General features: G+C 32.4%; 2 protein-coding genes across 3 annotated transcripts; both read right to left on the bottom strand.

The window, feature by feature from the left end:
- Nucleotides 1-845: 845 nt before the first annotated feature.
- On the bottom strand, nt 846-8288 carry Dok (docking protein homolog). Its single transcript, XM_023165277.2, has 3 exons — nt 7890-8288; nt 7249-7823; nt 846-4643 (listed from the first exon to the last, which is right to left on the bottom strand). Exons 1-3 carry the CDS (start codon nt 7965-7967, stop codon nt 3839-3841), a joined length of 1458 nt encoding a protein of 485 aa, XP_023021045.2. The 5' UTR covers nt 7968-8288; the 3' UTR covers nt 846-3838.
- A 3107-nt stretch (nt 8289-11395) lies between these two features.
- On the bottom strand, nt 11396-16433 carry Adck1 (aarF domain containing kinase 1). 2 transcript variants are annotated; one of them, XR_002722648.2, is made up of 6 exons: nt 15717-16433; nt 14777-15108; nt 13323-13572; nt 13000-13178; nt 11600-12012; nt 11396-11542 (listed from the first exon to the last, which is right to left on the bottom strand). XR_002722648.2 is itself a non-coding variant. In XM_023165267.2 (5 exons), exons 1-5 carry the CDS (start codon nt 16149-16151, stop codon nt 11661-11663), a joined length of 1548 nt encoding a protein of 515 aa, XP_023021035.1. In that variant the 5' UTR covers nt 16152-16433; the 3' UTR covers nt 11562-11660. The 2 variants fall into 2 exon arrangements, 1 of the variants encoding a protein (XP_023021035.1); XM_023165267.2 differs by lacking the exon at nt 11396-11542 and having other exon boundaries at nt 11562-12012.
- Between the last annotated feature and the right edge of the window lie 712 nt (nt 16434-17145).

Here is a 17145-nt window from a genome sequence, read left to right as displayed (position 1 = left end):
GGAAAACTATTTTTAGGATATACCTGCAAAGTCTGCAGTACTAAGAATACAAATTACATATCAAAAGTTGCTTATAATAAAGGAGTGGTGATAGTGAAGTGTTCTGGTTGTAATAACAATCATTTAATAGCAGATAACTTAAAATGGTTTACTGATCTTGATGGAAAAAGAAATATTGAGGAAATATTAGCGGAGAAAGGAGAATCTGTGAAGAAAATATCCACAAGTGATTGTATAGAAGCTCTGAAGATAAGCGGATGACTTTTTTTATGTGTTCATTTAAATCTTGTAATATATTTCATTTTTGCATATTCTGTATAAAACTGTATCTTTTATGTTAGAAGAAAAGACATTTGTCTTATTTTAAATAAAATAAATGATAAATATGTAGTTCCAATCGTGAAAGTGATTGTGAAACATTTTTTGTCCAATTAACTAGTTAATTATTTTCTTGGAACTTATATTACTTTAAAGAGAATTAATTTTTTTTAATTTAATATTAATAAAACCACTGCACATCTTTATTTGGATTACTAATGAAAGATATCAAAGAGAATGAAAAGTAATTTAAAAACACTACACAAAACAGCTGACCATTTATTTCTCTGCAGATTGAATATTCGGGGTATGTTATTAACCAAAGATGTTTATAATGATTTCTCAACTTATCCAAGTTTTGAATATGTACACAAACTCTTGACACCAAGCTAATATATCCAACCTTTAATCATACCCAACTTTTAGATTATTTTTCATCAAACACATCATTTCTGAGGAAAGGTAATCATGTGTTGAAAATGAGCTAAATTAAATAATAATTTAATTCAAATTCATTAAAATCAAGGTAAGTTATCATGGCAGTTTAATTTTCATATTTCCTTATAACAAAGAATCCTTACTCCAAGGTTGACATAAGAACGAAGGAAATTTCTCAATTATTAAAATCAATTGAAGCTTGCCAAAAACTGTACTGCAAATTATAAAATCTTTGGCCTACATAAAACGGTATCAGTAATAAAGAGGGCATAACAAATTGATAATGAAGGAAACATAGAAAGTTACATTTCATGGAACTCTTATCTATTTGAATATATTAGTGTGAAAACATAATAAATTATTCGATTATTAATTCTCCTTTGAGCAAATAGAAATGTTTTTCATAAAAAAATATAACTATCAAGGTTAACAGATCAACAGTACTCTTGTCAGATCAACAATACTATTATCAGATCATTAGTACTTTTCTCACAATTACAAAAATAAGGCACTCTGAATCATTAAAACTATTTACAATTGTGATGGATCCAGTAAAAATATCACAGAGATTGGTACACCAGATCATTAAATCGATAATAAATTTACAAGAAAATACTGAGTTTAAAACTTAAGTACTCAAAATGAAATTTTTTTCAATTATATCAGTTTGCATTGTCAATTTTACAGACAATAACAGATTTTCAATTTCAAGCGAAAACAATAAAATACAGTGGAAAATATTTGGTTTGTAGTTATTCCTTTAAAAAATATTTCTTAAAGATTAAAAAGAAATAATTCATTGAAACTACTCATTTTTTTCAATCAGAAGCAAGTTGGTGAATGATGATCAGTATAAAACTATTTTTCTATTAGTTCTAATAGATAAAAGTTTATTGTTTAGGCACATGAAACCATATAATCATGAAAATAGATATCGTAGATGTCAGATTTTTTGTGACCTTGAAAAAAAAATTGTTAATCAATTTCCCATTGTCACAAAATTTGAAAATTCCATTTACTTGCAGGAAATAATACAGAATACCTTGTGAAATTTTCGCTGGACATTTCACAAAACCGCAATACGTGTTTCGCTATACAATAACTTTCCCAAGAGTTTTTATACTGACTGAATTCTACCTAATTTGTGCATTATTGAGTAACAATTTGGATCACATGACCTTCTATGTAATTTTATTTTACCTGAGTTCAGATGAGAACTGATTGAAATTTTTTAACATGATAAAATAAAATTCCACCAACTTATTAAATGGACATGTAATAAACTAATCACATATAGATAAGGTATTGATGATTCAAGTAAAAATTTTGGTATTTCATGTACAAGTTTAATTAGCCGAGCTAAATGACATTGACTATATAATTGAATATTCAAGGGTTTGTTTTTCAAACTGCTTCAGTTTACTTGAGAATGGTTTAATAAACCGAAACCGGTTGTAACAAATTAAAAGAAAATGTGAAAGATTCAATAATCGGTGAAGCACACTGTTGAATATTCCACTCAAAAAGTAATGATCAGAAAGAACTGAATTTTATTAAATAAATCACTGTTAACAATGATTACAAGGTAGATATCATCAACCTCATTCTTTCCAAAAAAACTGTGAAAACAAGTCATTTATGTCATAGGAAATTGACATACTTTACTGAATCCACCAATAACATCACTTGTTTTTTGAAAAGGATAGAGTCATACATGGCTTGCCGAACAAATAATAATTTAAGTAAATTTATTGAGAACAATAAAGACAAAATTACTGTGTCAGGAATATATAAGTTGACTTTAAGTTCTTTCCCAAAACTTCATATTGGCCAAACGGAGAGAACATTTTCCCAAAGAATAAAAGAACATAGAAGTAGTTTCTGGAATGTGAAGAATTCATAGTCCACTTTTGCAAACCGTCTTTTGACGACTATGAAGAATTAAATTTCAAAGAGAAACTTTTTGGAATGCCTAGAAACTGAAAGATTTAGGAATTCTGAAAATTTACTGTGGTAAATTAGTTTATTACATGTCCATTTAATGAGTTTGTTATGAAGCACGCTTTAGAATTAGTTTATTACATGTTCATTTGATGAAATTTTTTTTAATGATGTTTGAAATTTTCAATAAGGTTTTGCCTAGACTCAGGTAAAATAAAATAAGTAGTCTCTCTCTCTCTCTCTTCTTTATTGGTCGATGCTTTCTGTTCAGGCGCAATTGGGGCCAGCTCAATACAGGGGGTTGTCCTTGTCTGGGTTAGCACTCAGTAACAACCCTTATATTTTAATTCTGAATCATGCTGTCGACTTCTTAGTGTTTGTTCGTCTACTTCTTCTCGTGCTATGAGAATGTTAGGGATTGACAAAGATACACAAACAATTGCGTAGGTAGAAGGTAGCATGATCCAAATTGTTATTATATAAAGCATAAATTAATTAGAATTTCAAGTATGAAAATGTTCGAGAAAGCTATTGTATAGCGAAACATGTATTGCGTTTTTTTGCGATTTTGTAAACTGTTCGGTGAAAATCTCAAAATAAAGTGTTACGTGAACACGTTATGGATTTTCATCAAGTATCGGCCAATTCCATCACATGATAAATGCCCATATATGTAACCAAGTTTTGAATAACATATATTTACATAGGCAGCTTCATATACTTCAAATATTTTTTGTAGTTTCTGAAAATAATGACGTGACAGGTGAAAATGTTTCTAAGTTGGTTTTTCAGGCCACTGCAAAGTCAGACATCCCCATTCATGGTTTCACTAGCCAAAACCTCAATTTCATTATGAAAATTCGAGATTCATGATATTCTAAAAATGTTGTTCCCTTTTGGAATGTATTCAAGACGATATAGAACAAAAAATCTATTCATTAAAATGAACAAATATAAAAAATTTGCCATCAAAAACTGAAAACTCTGTTCAGCGCTCTTTCATATAGAACATAATAGTTATGGCTAAGGAAGCTTTTATAAAATAGATTCCTGCTTTTATAAAATAGATTCCTCGTCAACAGACCTGTTTTCTCTTTTACCAAACAAATTCCTTCAACTAACTTCGATGAAGAAAATCTGACTAGACCCGTTTTGGTTTTGTTATGACGGCATATGCCTCTTCATTGTGAAACTGATGATTCACCTTGGCATCCCTTTTCTCCTTTGGGTCGATGATTACTTCCTTCTCTGCACTATGTACTTCAGTGTTCAAACACTGGACTTCGTCATAGTCATTGAAAGAGGGCGGCTCAAAACTCGAATTCACAGGTATCGGGAAAACTTGCTTATAGGGAGAATTCGCGTTTAGTTTGCTGGTGGATCCAAAAAAATTCAGTTTATCATATCTACCACTAATGGCACCTGTTGTGTTTCTAGTGATGATGGCAGGTGCGAGAGGCTGTTTTTGCTTCAAAATTTCTGATTCTTGCTTGACTTCACCCCAGGAGCTATACTCTGCATCATCACTTATTGTTTCAGTGTGACTAGGCGGGTCTGTGCCTAAAGTTTGCCAAGCATTGCATTTAATTTCTACCTCGTCATACTTTCGATCTATAGGCTCATATGTTGGATCACTATCAGGGGGTGGTTTAGGCGCATATTTCCTAGGAGGTTTCATAGGTTTCGCCTTAACAGCTGGCAACATATTTATGTTTGGTTTGACGAACGGTTTTGGTTTGATCAGATCGTTTTCACTTGATACAAATTGAGATTTGCTTGAAATTGTACAGTCTTGGAGCGAGGGCGCCGTAGGGGAAGGTGGCAGAGGAGTTCTAGATCTCGCTTCCATAGTCAGAGCTGCGTGCAGGGCATCGCCGCAGTCCAGCACTGGCGAACTTTCGCCGGCAAGCATTTTCTTCATGGATTTCATTTTGGTAGCAAGGCATCTGAAAACAAAAGTCAAAATCGTCAATGTAATTATTTTATGGTTTTTTATGACTGGTTTAAAAGCTATCTTTCAGAAATAAGATATAAAACACTAAAGGCCGTTTTAGACATCATAGTCCTGTCTTTATCTTAAAATTTCTGTCTTAAATTTAGTCTCAGGAAACGTATCATTTATACATTTTATATCTTCGTCTCAGTTTTTGTCCTCGACTGATGATTTTGAAAGTTCCCGACTTTCCACGATTATGATTAAGATACAGTAAAAAATCTGGCAGTTGGTTACCTACTAATTACAGATCAATAGTTATAATGTGCAATTATGGCAAACTATTCAAAATCATTGTATATATCTAAATATATAACTTTATTAGAAAGGTAATAAATAACTCCAAACAGAATAAATTCATGTAAAAAAAATCAAGAATCGATGTCTTAAGTCAGCGTAATACGTAAATGATTTAAACACTAACTTGAGAATTGTATAACAACAATTTTTTTTATCATTATTAGTTAGGATTGAGTTAAATTAGGTTAATGTAGTCGATTATTTCAATAAAATATTCCAAGATAATCAATGACAATTTGTACATTTCAAGCTTTGTCAACAAATGAATGCTTAATATGGTATAGCATATCTATTATTATTATTATTATTAGTTTTAGAATCCACCCTTAGTTACAACTGTCAAGCTGATGTATCCACATACACTTAACATTCATTAGAAACCTGTGTTTATATCCAATAAATTATGTGTTCAATCTCTAAAAACAGCGGCGGCTCGTCTGAGGAGGCAAGGGAGGCTTAGCCTCCCCATAAAATTTGAGGATATTCATCTCAATAAATTAAAAGATATTGACAAATAATTATCATGATTTTTTTCTAAAAATGCTTGGGTATCATTACTTTACCATTAATTTTTAATATAAATACATAATATGCCCGAAAAAATACTATCACTCACTACGTAGTACGTACTACACTGTATCCTGCATCAACAAACCTCAAACGCACCGCCCATGAACGAATAAACCATTAACCAGAAATAATAAATGCCTACGTTGCAAGGGAGCGAAGCCTCCGACCGTTTTAAAAAACACAAGCTCCGCGAGACTGATTCAACCAGCGACATACGTTCCGATTTGTAATTTTGGTTGCGGAAATTATTGCGTTAGAGGAGGCTAGCCTCCAGTTGGTATCCGTTAGTGTACGACTGCGTTTGTTTTTTATTTAATTATTCGGACGGGATGCCGTGACGGACCGGGACTGAAAAATATTTTGGTAAATCGTTTTAGTGTTTCATGATATTTGTTATTTGTGTATAAAACAGGTAGTATTGTATTATAGCAGTGCTTTTTGGTAATATTTTTAATATGTTTTTAAAGTGTTTTCTTTCAATTTCAAGGTGTTTTCACTTTTCGGTAAGTTTTTTTTTTCCATTTATTATGGATAAGTTGGACAAAATTAAAAAATCTGACGATATAGTCGATTGGTTGCTGACAAATAATTTCAAGTCTTCATAATATGATAATAAATTTTACATTATTAAAACTCTGGGAAGGCCTCAACCAAATTTGATTTCAATTAAAGCTTCAGATAATCGACAAAATCGAGGATTTAATATTAGTTGGTACGATAAATGCAATTGATTAACTGGCTCAATCAAACGAGAAAAACTTTTTTGTTGGCCCTCTGTTTTATTTACTGTACAAACCGAATACCAAACATGGTCTAAAATAGGATACTCCGATTTGAAAAATTTACCTCGTTCTACAGAAAGATATTTTAAATCTAAGGAGCATATATTTTCGTCTTGTAAATTAAAATTGTTTAGCAAACAAAATATAGCAACAGCTACATCGTCTTGGTTAAATGTTATGTTTATAGTTTTTTTTTAAATTTTTTTCCTTCCTATCCAAAATTACAAAATATACCTTTCAATTCACCTTTCAAAATGCGGGACCCTCGCAGACTATATTGAACTTGAATGACCGCCGATTAAAAGTAGTTTGCAGGTGCCTTGTGAATTCACTTAAACAAACCAGATTTAACCTTCCTTCCTACCCTCTTTCCTTTCCTTTCCTGGCAAGACACGACTCTCACCTCCTCGTTGGTTCTTGCTGGGCAATAAAATTTACTTTTAAACCTATTTTTATAAGCATAATTAAGTACTTGTGCTCATAAAATATTTGTAGCAACTTTTAACAAAACTGCTATATTGGAAGAGAAAAGTATTATTTATTGACTGAGAAGAGTTCATTTATATTAAATAACTCAAAGACAACCTTTTTTCCTTGTTTTTGTTTTTTCATTGGTCAGTTTAATACGTATAATTTTCGGCAATACACAAGTTTTGTTTACATTTATGCAAATATTACGTATTTTGCTTTAAATAGGTGCGGTACCCCAAAAAATTTTCGCGCCTCCGGCAGGCTTTTCTGTGTGTATATAGTCTTTATAACTTTAGTCTCCCCTGTTATCCAATGCAATGCAGAGCCGTCACTGTCTAAAAATCATTATATAAGTGAAGTTTGGTTACTTATGTTGATTTATTTAATTGCTGCAAAAGCTATCCAACTTTTTCAAGTTCTAAATATTTCACTTACCTAAATATTTCTTGCTGATTCGGATTTTCTAGGAAAAATGTTCCCTCTCCAGATTCGCACTTTCTTCCAGCTTCAAAAGTAAATTTATCCGACTGGTACCCATATCTTCTTATATAACAGTAAGGCCAAGTATATAAAAGTTTATTATCTGCAATATTCATAAGCTGTATCGCAGTTGAAGTCAGCACTAAAGTATAATTTTTGCTCTCCAAACCGCATCTTACTGATACAGGAGAAGGGTGCAATTTAACATTAAAAACTCCTTGGCCAGACGAACAATATAAATCATTATCTTCTTCAATGCTAGTGAGCTTAGAAGCCTCTTCAGGGAAAGCTACAGATCTTATTGCACTTAGCCATTCCTTCATGGAATGTTCATTTAAAGCTCCAAATTCATGAACGGCAGTTCTTGTGGTGACACCGAATGTTGTAGGTGACTTTGAGTTTATTTTTATACAGTCCTCCAGGGTGATTATTTTGGATTCTTTCGAATCTACAGATTCATACACCTCCAGCCTTTCTCTTCCAAATTTGCTAGCTTTAAAAATCAAGCAGTATCTTTGTTGCCAAGATTTCTAGAGTGGAAAAAATATATGGCTAAAATGAAATGGTAACTATGCATTGGTAATTTATACAAATACCTTCAGTAATTTTCCAACAGGTGGTAACAAAAGCAACCCTTTGTACATTGGCTCTTCCAGATCCATTGTTTTATTCATTCGTCACCAGTGTGATATAGAAAAAGTAAAATGCTTATCGGCTTTCCAAAACCGCATCCACATCCCACTTGTCAAATTTATCTACCATTCCATTTCCCAACCCACAAAATTTTTACATTTATCATTTTCATCACATCACTTACATTTTATATTTATCAGGTTTTTGCAATGTTGCCAAAGATTTGCTTTAGTTTATAAATAATATGTCGTGCCTTAATATATTTTCAGAGAAATATAGTATTAGTATATTTGAACGATAATTAACACATTATTTGGCGATTAGAATTAAGAAAATCATTGAAGTTTAATATTATTCATTGAAGACGTTTGCATTTACAGGTTGAATTAACAATTTCACCTAATTCAGAGGGAGGGAGAGCATAGATAAAGTATGTTTTCTCTAGAGGGCGAGAGAGACGAAGAAAGAGAAGTGGGGATGTTCCAAAGTTTTGGTTTTGGGCCGTCGCGTCGATTTATATAATGTGATATTTATAACAATTGTGGTAACTCAACATTGATCAAATACAAGAAGGCAAATCTAGAGATCAATAATAATCTATAAATAATGATAATAAAGGCACCATGATTCAATAACAGCGAATCCGATATCTACTGAGTTTCAAAAATACCTGACTAGACAAATTTTCTCAATCTAGCGTTGCATTAAGGTTGTTGTATTTTTATTTATTACTTGACGTGTTTTTGGCGGTACTATATGCATTTTTAGAAATATTAGGTCCATTGCCTCATTCTCCTTGCGGTTTGGTAACAGTTACAGAAAATATATTCTGTGCCTCTAGTTAAATATTCTATTCTATCGGTATCGACCGATTCCATCACATATTGATAATTAATTAATTTTCAAGTAATTGTCTTTGCTATCATAGGTTAACATTTCGGACAATATTTTGGCATGGACTTGTAAGAGTTGGGCTATACTTAACTAAGAAGAGAAAAAGCATTGATCTCTATATCAATTACATCAACAATAGAAAAATTTATGATTGTGAAAACTGTACAATGGGAACATAAAATATTCTCATAAACAAAATATTCTGGTTCACTTGTTCACTAGCGCCACTTTGCTCAATATCTCCTCTAGATTACAGAGGACACCGTTGCCAGGTGAACTGAATTTATCATTGTATACAATAAAACAGATAGGAGTCCTCAATAGGGGATATCCGACTTCTTATGACCTTGAAAATAAAATACGACAATTCTCCATCCTTCTTATTAGAAAAACTAACATGAATATTTAGTGAGAAAATACAACCACTAAAAATAGTGAAAATTCAAAATTAGTATATCATTTGAGTATAATATTTGAATAGTTTTTTTTTGAAAATATTACATTAACAGGACTTCGTATATTGATACCATAGCTGAATACAAATTATATTTTCCCTTTTCTGAAGGCTGTTGGAATATTAACAATTTACCAGCTTACAGAACTGTGCCATCGACATCTCTGAAATATCACATTGTGCTGCATACGTTAACACGATATCTATCAGAAACATTCTGCCGGACCAAGCGGCAGATGTCGGGCACACTACCACTGCACTAATTCACCGCTACAATAGCTTTTTTATGTCGACAAAAGTAATGTAATAACACCTTCTGTAGGACATTATTCCACGAAGTATTTGAATTCAATAATTAGAGATTATAATTATATCCTAGTGAATACGCTTGAGCTTTCTAATATGTATCGATTTAAAAACTATAAATGTAATGTATATCAGGAAAATTAATTTATTACTACATTAAAATATCAAAAGGAGAATGCGGTGAATGCCAAAGGAATTCAAAGCTCAATTCATGCAATTTTGCCATCGTTTACATTGATTTGTGACACGGTGCATTGTTTTGATGAAACATCACCTCCATTTTCTTCAAATGGGTTCATTTTCCGCCATTTCGCCATCAGATGTTCCAATAACGTTATGTAATAGTCGATGTTGATAGTTTTTTCTTTTTCAAAATAATCGATGAATATTATAGTATGTGCATCCCAAAATACTGATGACACAAACTTGCCAGTCGACTGTTACGTCTATGCACGCTTTGGAGTCGGTTCACTATGTGCAGTCTACTCAGATGACGATCTTTTTGATTCCGATGTGAAATGATAGAGCAGTGTTTCATTCATTGTCACATGACGCATAAAATTCCAGGTTTTTTATTGTAGACCAGTTTCAAACACTGCTTAGAATCATGAATTCGTTTTGTTTTTGGTCGATTGTGAGCTCGCGTGGCACCCACTTTGAACAGAGCTTTCGCATACCCAAATATTCATGTACGATATGTCTAACACGTAACTTTGATTTCTTTAGAGCCTCAGCTATCTCGCTCAACTTCACTTTGCAGTCATCCATAACTATTTTGTAGACATCTTTTACCTATTCGTCAGTAACAGCCTCTTAGACCAATGACCTCGTAGTTGACGCCTTTAAACCACAAAAAACAGCATCTTTGTGGCGTCCACCGTCCTCGGTGCTCATTTCACCTCGTTTAAACTTATTAGCAAACCACTTTTCAAAGGTTGATTTTCCCGGTACAAAGTCCGAATAATGTTTATCAAGGCAAGCCTTGAATTCAAAAGTTTTTTTTTTCCAAAAAGGAATGCTTTATCAACACACGAAATAACTTTTTATCCGAATTGCTTCACTCAAAATGTTCTATTTCACAAACTAATAGTCCGATACGTGCCTTTTGAAGGTTAGGGTTAACTAAGAAGTCTGTATGTCAGCCTACGAAATTTTCAGACTATCGTATACATGAGACTTCTCAAATCTCTTACATTGTTAGTACTTATCATTTTCTTTCAGGTGTACTCTACCTTGTGTTAGTAACTTTTGTTTTCACTGTTCTAATGTGAAAGTATAGCATATCTTCTTATATGTTTATTATAGGGTGTTCTACTCGCCATTGTAATCTAGAAAAATAACATTTTATATACTAACATTAACCAATCACGACTATGAGTTTTTATGGGGTTTCCATGTTTGTTTACAAAGTAACTGATTTTTAAGGAAATGTCAAATCTGCATTATGAAATTGGTGAATAAACATTATTATTATTATAATACCTATATGATGAATTATGAATCTGAATTGTGGCTTCAGTTCAATTGAAATAATTATTTCAATTTTTATTGACTGAATTCATGAGAATCAATTAACAAATCATCACAAAAAACACAAATCATGTTTTTGAACTACCCTCGTATTTATCATCGGCCAGCATTGAGCACACTTTCCATTCCAATACCCCTCGTAGCAATGCACAATGTGACAAAAATGAAATATTTACATGATACATGAAAGTGCCGCCTGGAGAGTGATTCTTCTTGTGTTTATTTCTGTTTAAAATTGTTAATACAAGTTTTCAAGAAATAAACAATACAGAAAGAAATAATGTATTACATCAAAATTAATGTTTTATTTCTTTTTCTTTGTCTCCTTAGTTGAAACGTTACATTCCTGACACAGCCGAGTACCACTAATAATTTCATATACATATTCAGGAATATGTTCTTGTTTCAAGCTTGGGAAACGTTTATTGATAACTGAAAGAAGGCAAAACTCTAAATAAATATTTATTAAAACAATTGTAAATAAAATACCCATGGAGCAACCTAGCCCCTGACATTTCCTGAAGCAGTAAACCTGTGCGATTTCAGTTTATCAGCTGAGAATATTTCTAGAGAGCTGCTTCAAATTCAAAAAGGTGTAATAAATGTTAATTTTGAGTAGAGCCCAGAACTGTAATATCGAGATTCTCATTGATTCCAGCTTATTTTCCGATCTTCTGTATCGTTGGTTGTACACTGATTTGACACAGTACTCTGACATCACACGAAACGCTCCCATGCGAGCCCCAGTTCGCAAAGTGTGTTCAATACCTCTGATCAAGTCATTGGTTTTAAAAACTAACAGCATTTGTGGGTTAACGTTTTGTAGAATTTCAGATATTTGTGGAAGAATTCCAGTAAAAGTCTGTTTCATGAATTTCACTTCGTTTTTAGACAGCTGCTCCCTGCAATAATAAAATGTGAATCAATGCATTATTTTTTAAAATTCAAACATAGTTGAAGCCTGAGGATAAGAGCTTTTTCGCATTCAAGTTTTCTTTATTCAATTTCAGCTCATACATACATGAATAACAGTATTAAAACTAGACACCATACAGTGATAGTGGTAGTGATAGACAGTTTGGGCATCTGAGAAAAACTTTGTTTGGAAAAGTGAGAGTGGCACATTATCTATATGGAAAGACCAAGGGGTAGCAATTCATAGATTTTAAAAGTGGAACTCAGGAAAAAAACATTTATTGTTATAACAAACTATAGACAAACATAAGTTGCTCAATTTATTTATTATGATATTTGTCTCATAAATGTAAAGGCCAGCTCTTCATAATGACTAATAACGTTTTAAAATATTATTATAATAATTGTTTATTTAGCACATGACTAATTCACAGTAAAATGTATGAGGTCTGTTTGGGACATTATTCTTATTGAAAGTTTTTGCAATTTTTAAAGTCTACAATTCTCATTTTGAATTAGAAAATATACTGTGCAAATATAGTGCTACTAATTATAATTTTTGACTATTTTGTTAATTAACGAACACCTGTAAAGTATCCCAATTTTTGTTGATGTTTTTTCGATAATATAACTTGCATACTCTCTAAAATTTAATTTCAGGTCTACAATAACTTCTCGATTATCTCGTTATTAATTTTTAATCAGTAAACCAGCAACTGAAAAGTTGAACTCGGAATCGGTAAACTGACAAACAAATCTGCATTTTTAAGGAAAAAAAACCTCACCAGAGTTGATTTTATTCATAATATATAAGATATTTCTATTAATTTACTGGCAAATATCTAACTAAGTGTTTAGTAATGCAACAACACCTTGAGATAATGGACCCTCAAATTGGTATTATTTGATTCTGAGATGTATTATTATTATTATTATTATTATTTTCGGAAAAAGTAGCCATTGTTATTACTTACTTATCAATACCTCTAACAATGCTGTCCCAAGTTCTTCCTGTGATCATGCATGTAAACAATCCATATGCATCACCATCTATACCCAAATTTCGACAGTGCTCCCTCATGGCTTTACGGTCTCTGTTTAGAATGCTCAACCATAAGTTTGCATACTCTACTCGAAATTCATCCTTCAGGTTCTGAAAAGAAGTTGAAATATTGAAAAATTATTAGTAAAATGCTATCTGTATTGTATTTGTTTTGTTAATGAATCTAAATATATTTCTGTAGAAAGGACAAAAGTATGAGGAAACAAACCACACTTCTCACAAACCTGAACGTACCGCATATAATCCATGATCCAACAAAACAATATCACAACGTCCTTTCTCAGATTTTTTTACCAGAATATTCCCAGGATGAGGATCACTGTGTACGAAACCATGAATGAAAATCATCTTTGAATATAACTGTCCCAATTTATCAGATATTTCAATGGGATCTATTTTATTCTCTCTGATGTAATTCAGATCATTAACCTGTCCCCCTTCTACGAAGTCCATGGTAAGCACTCTAGGAGTTGTCAAGTCCCATCTGAAAGTCGTTAGATTATTGGGGAATGAACAATTGACACATATACTTTTAATGAAGGCAAAACAAAAAATCAGTTGTTGAGTTTTTCTCATAATTTGAATCTGAGGCGATTGTTCCAAAATGTGGTACAGAAATCTGACAAACTCAAAATACACTTTCACCGAATTCACCACTGCTCTTGCAATAGATTGAAAAAATAAGTTGAACACTTTAAGGGTGATAATTTAATCATTGGTGGTAATAGTGACCTGTAGAATGAAGTTACAAAATTTATACCTCCCAGGACTTCTATCTGAGTATCGTTCACATACATGGAAAATATTGGTGAATATATATTTACAAATGAAAAATAAAACTTTACGTTTTTTACCACTATTATTTGTAACTAATGTTACTGCAGTTTCGTCCTATAAGGACAATTTCAAACAATTACAACAAACTGAAAATAAATCATAATGTTTGTCCTATATATCTACTGTAGGTAATAACAGAGGTTCTTAACTCAATTGAGTACCTGAAATTTGTTTACCTGTGACAATATGGATACACTAATTTGAAAACCGGCGAGTTTCGATTTGATCATTTAGCAGATTACATTCGCAATGTACATATGCTTATGAATTTCCAAGGATTCCAAATAATTGAGATTCAAACCTTTGCTTGCATAGTGCAAAATTTCCGTATCCGTATTTTCGTATTTATCCAAGTTAGCATCATCTCCTGATGATGCTAACTTGGATAGCGAAACGTGCGTTGAAAGACCACTTATGCACAAAGTCACTAAAAGGAGCTTACCACACGTTTGTGGTTAACCTAGAATTTCTAGGAATCATCTAACATGTTCCCTACCTGTGTGACTTTCGGGACCAGTGTAAAAACTCAAACATGGTACCGAGCACTGAAATATACATGAAAAAAAATAGATAAACATTGACAAACATATGGAGATAATTTTAAATGTATTTAGCATGGTGAAAAGGAACCTTAGTTATAACAGTTCATTCAATATAGGTGTGAAACAATGCGATACAATTAGAATTTATAGATGAAATTTTTTTTGTATATACATTTTTATTTTTTGACCCTTTCCTATCAATTAATTCATGAATATTCTTTCTCAGAGTCGTGCATCCAATATGCAGTTAATTTAGAAATGCAGACGTCAGTCAAATATCCCTCATTAATTAAATCAACGACGTCTCACCTAACTTTTGGAATCTTCAACCATGGCACATCTTCAAACATTTTGGCTATTTTTTCAGCATTGTGACCTTCTTGGGCAAAATTTAATTCTTGTGGAATATTTTTCTTTGATTCATCGACTAACCATTGAAATTTGAACTCCGGAAAGACCCAACTCATCAGTTTTACTAAATACTCCATTGTTTTCATATCTACTCTAGAGTTGCCTTGTACGTAGGGATGTTGTACTTTTACTGCAACTGTTGTACCATCTTTCAGTACAGCTTTGTGAACTTGCGCAAGGGAGGCAGTACCCAAAGGTTCAGGATAGATGCTTTGAAATACTTCAAAAGGCTGCAATTGGAAAAATGTTCTGGTCTATATGTGAGCGTTTGATTCAATAGCTTACAAGTTACTAATACACAAATGAATGTAGATTTGAAATTTGCGAGTCAAGATAGATAGAAATATTACATTGGGAAAAATATTGAAATATTAAGGAGTTCCATCAAAAACAGTTTTGATAAGTCAAAATATTCAAATGAAAAATGATTGTATTAAATAGCAACGAATGTATAAAGTAATAAATATTGAATATTGGGGGAATAAAATCAAAACAATTCTCTTACACCCGTAGAGTTTTACTATCTATTGGAATTTATGTTTCAACATATTTTTTTAAATTGTCTCATAGATTTAGAACATTTTATATACTGTGGCAATCTATTACATCAAATCAGAATGTGTCTTGAACAAATTGACTCGCAGGCCAGAGTAGATTTTTTTTAAGGTCAAATATAGTGAAACAACAGAAGTGTGAATTTTGAAATGATTTTTAAGTCAGGAATTTTGTTCGACAAAACTGAAAAGCCTCCTTTAATTATGAATACTGGTTCTGCTGTGTCTATCGGATGCAAGCACTGTGGAATTATACAGAATGAAAAAATTTCAATGAAACTTACATCCTTCTTCAAATCTTCCCTAATAACATTATATACTTCTTCTATTTTATTTGTGGGAGCATGGCAGTGCAAAACTTTCATAGTTTCGACATACTCTGTGGGTAATAAATATTCTAGTGCTGCAATGTGTTGCCCTACTTTGATATAAACACCTTTATTGGTACAACACAAATTTAATAACTTCTCTGCACTTCTTTTATGGCAAATTGATTTCAGTTCTTTATATTCTTTTGTTTTCTTGTCCAATCGTTTTCCATATAAATCTTTTTGATAAATAATTCCTATTTGTAAAACCGTTGAAGCTGCTCTGCTAAATCTCACAATACCTATAGAATCTAGCTGATATTGGTTAGATCTCAAACTTAGTGCTGTGCCCCCAATAACAGCAGCAGTAAATGTATATTTGAAAATAGGTCGTAATTTCATCTGGAACATTTTGAGTAATTGTAACAAAAATCGCAACAGTTGTACACAATAAGGTCAACAAGCATCTCCAGGAATACAACAATCACTATGTTAATGAAGTAATTCTTATTTTTTAATTATAAACCTCGTTAGATGTTTAAATTTATTATACACTTTAACAAAAATGTTCCCATTTCCCAAGCCCGTACACATGCCACGAAACTATTATTGACATTTTCCGTTAGTTCTATTTGGGACTTCAAAAACCAAAATCCACTCTTATGTCAGTATTTGGTTATGTTTCGAATAGAATTTGACGTCACATGTCACCTTGTCATATGGGAACCAGTTAAGGTAGGTTTACTTAAAAGTGGTAGAAGCTAGAACATATTACAGACTGCAGAATGAGACATGGCTTATGGGAGATGTGCACGTTGCATAAAAACCAAGGGTCTGTTTTTATCTAGTTTACTTTTGAACTCCATGACTACCTTAATACTATTCTGTTTCATATAATATAGTTTATCACTTCAGCATAGGTGGAATAGAATGCAATCAAGGGTTCTAAGCGGTACGAATTTCGTTAGCAATTAAGAGGCGGGGTACTTATGACCGGTCAAGGTTTATTTTGCTTACTCTCGGCCGAATCTAAGGAGGGGTGCGGAGAGGCACGCGCCCCGGGCGCCAGTTTTTGGGGGAAGCCCATCATCAAAATTAATAAAGGCTTTGTAACCAAGCACATACATTTTGATGTCAAAATCAATTATTCAATGAACAAATATTTATTTGAGAAGAACAAAGAAGTGTAAAGTTTTAGTGAGAATTCCCAAATAGCTACATTTGTGCATAGCCACATCTACTTAAATATAGTGAGAAACACTTAAACAGGACGCCAAGATCAAACCCTACCCCCCCTAATAATAATCCTAGGTCCGGCCCTATATATATTGTTCCACCGTATAGAAGTAAACACCTTCTAAACATCTATTCGGTGACTACCTTCTATGGGATCTTTCAGCAGTTT

The sequence above is a fragment of the Leptinotarsa decemlineata genome, unplaced genomic scaffold, assembly GCF_025532065.1.
Source record: "Leptinotarsa decemlineata unplaced genomic scaffold, Ldec_3_MD MMD2_tig00000576_RagTag_RagTag, whole genome shotgun sequence".
NCBI lineage: Eukaryota > Metazoa > Arthropoda > Insecta > Coleoptera > Chrysomelidae > Leptinotarsa > Leptinotarsa decemlineata.
The sequence above is the reverse complement of the archived record's forward strand: the minus strand, read 5'-3'. Positions and strand labels throughout refer to the sequence as shown.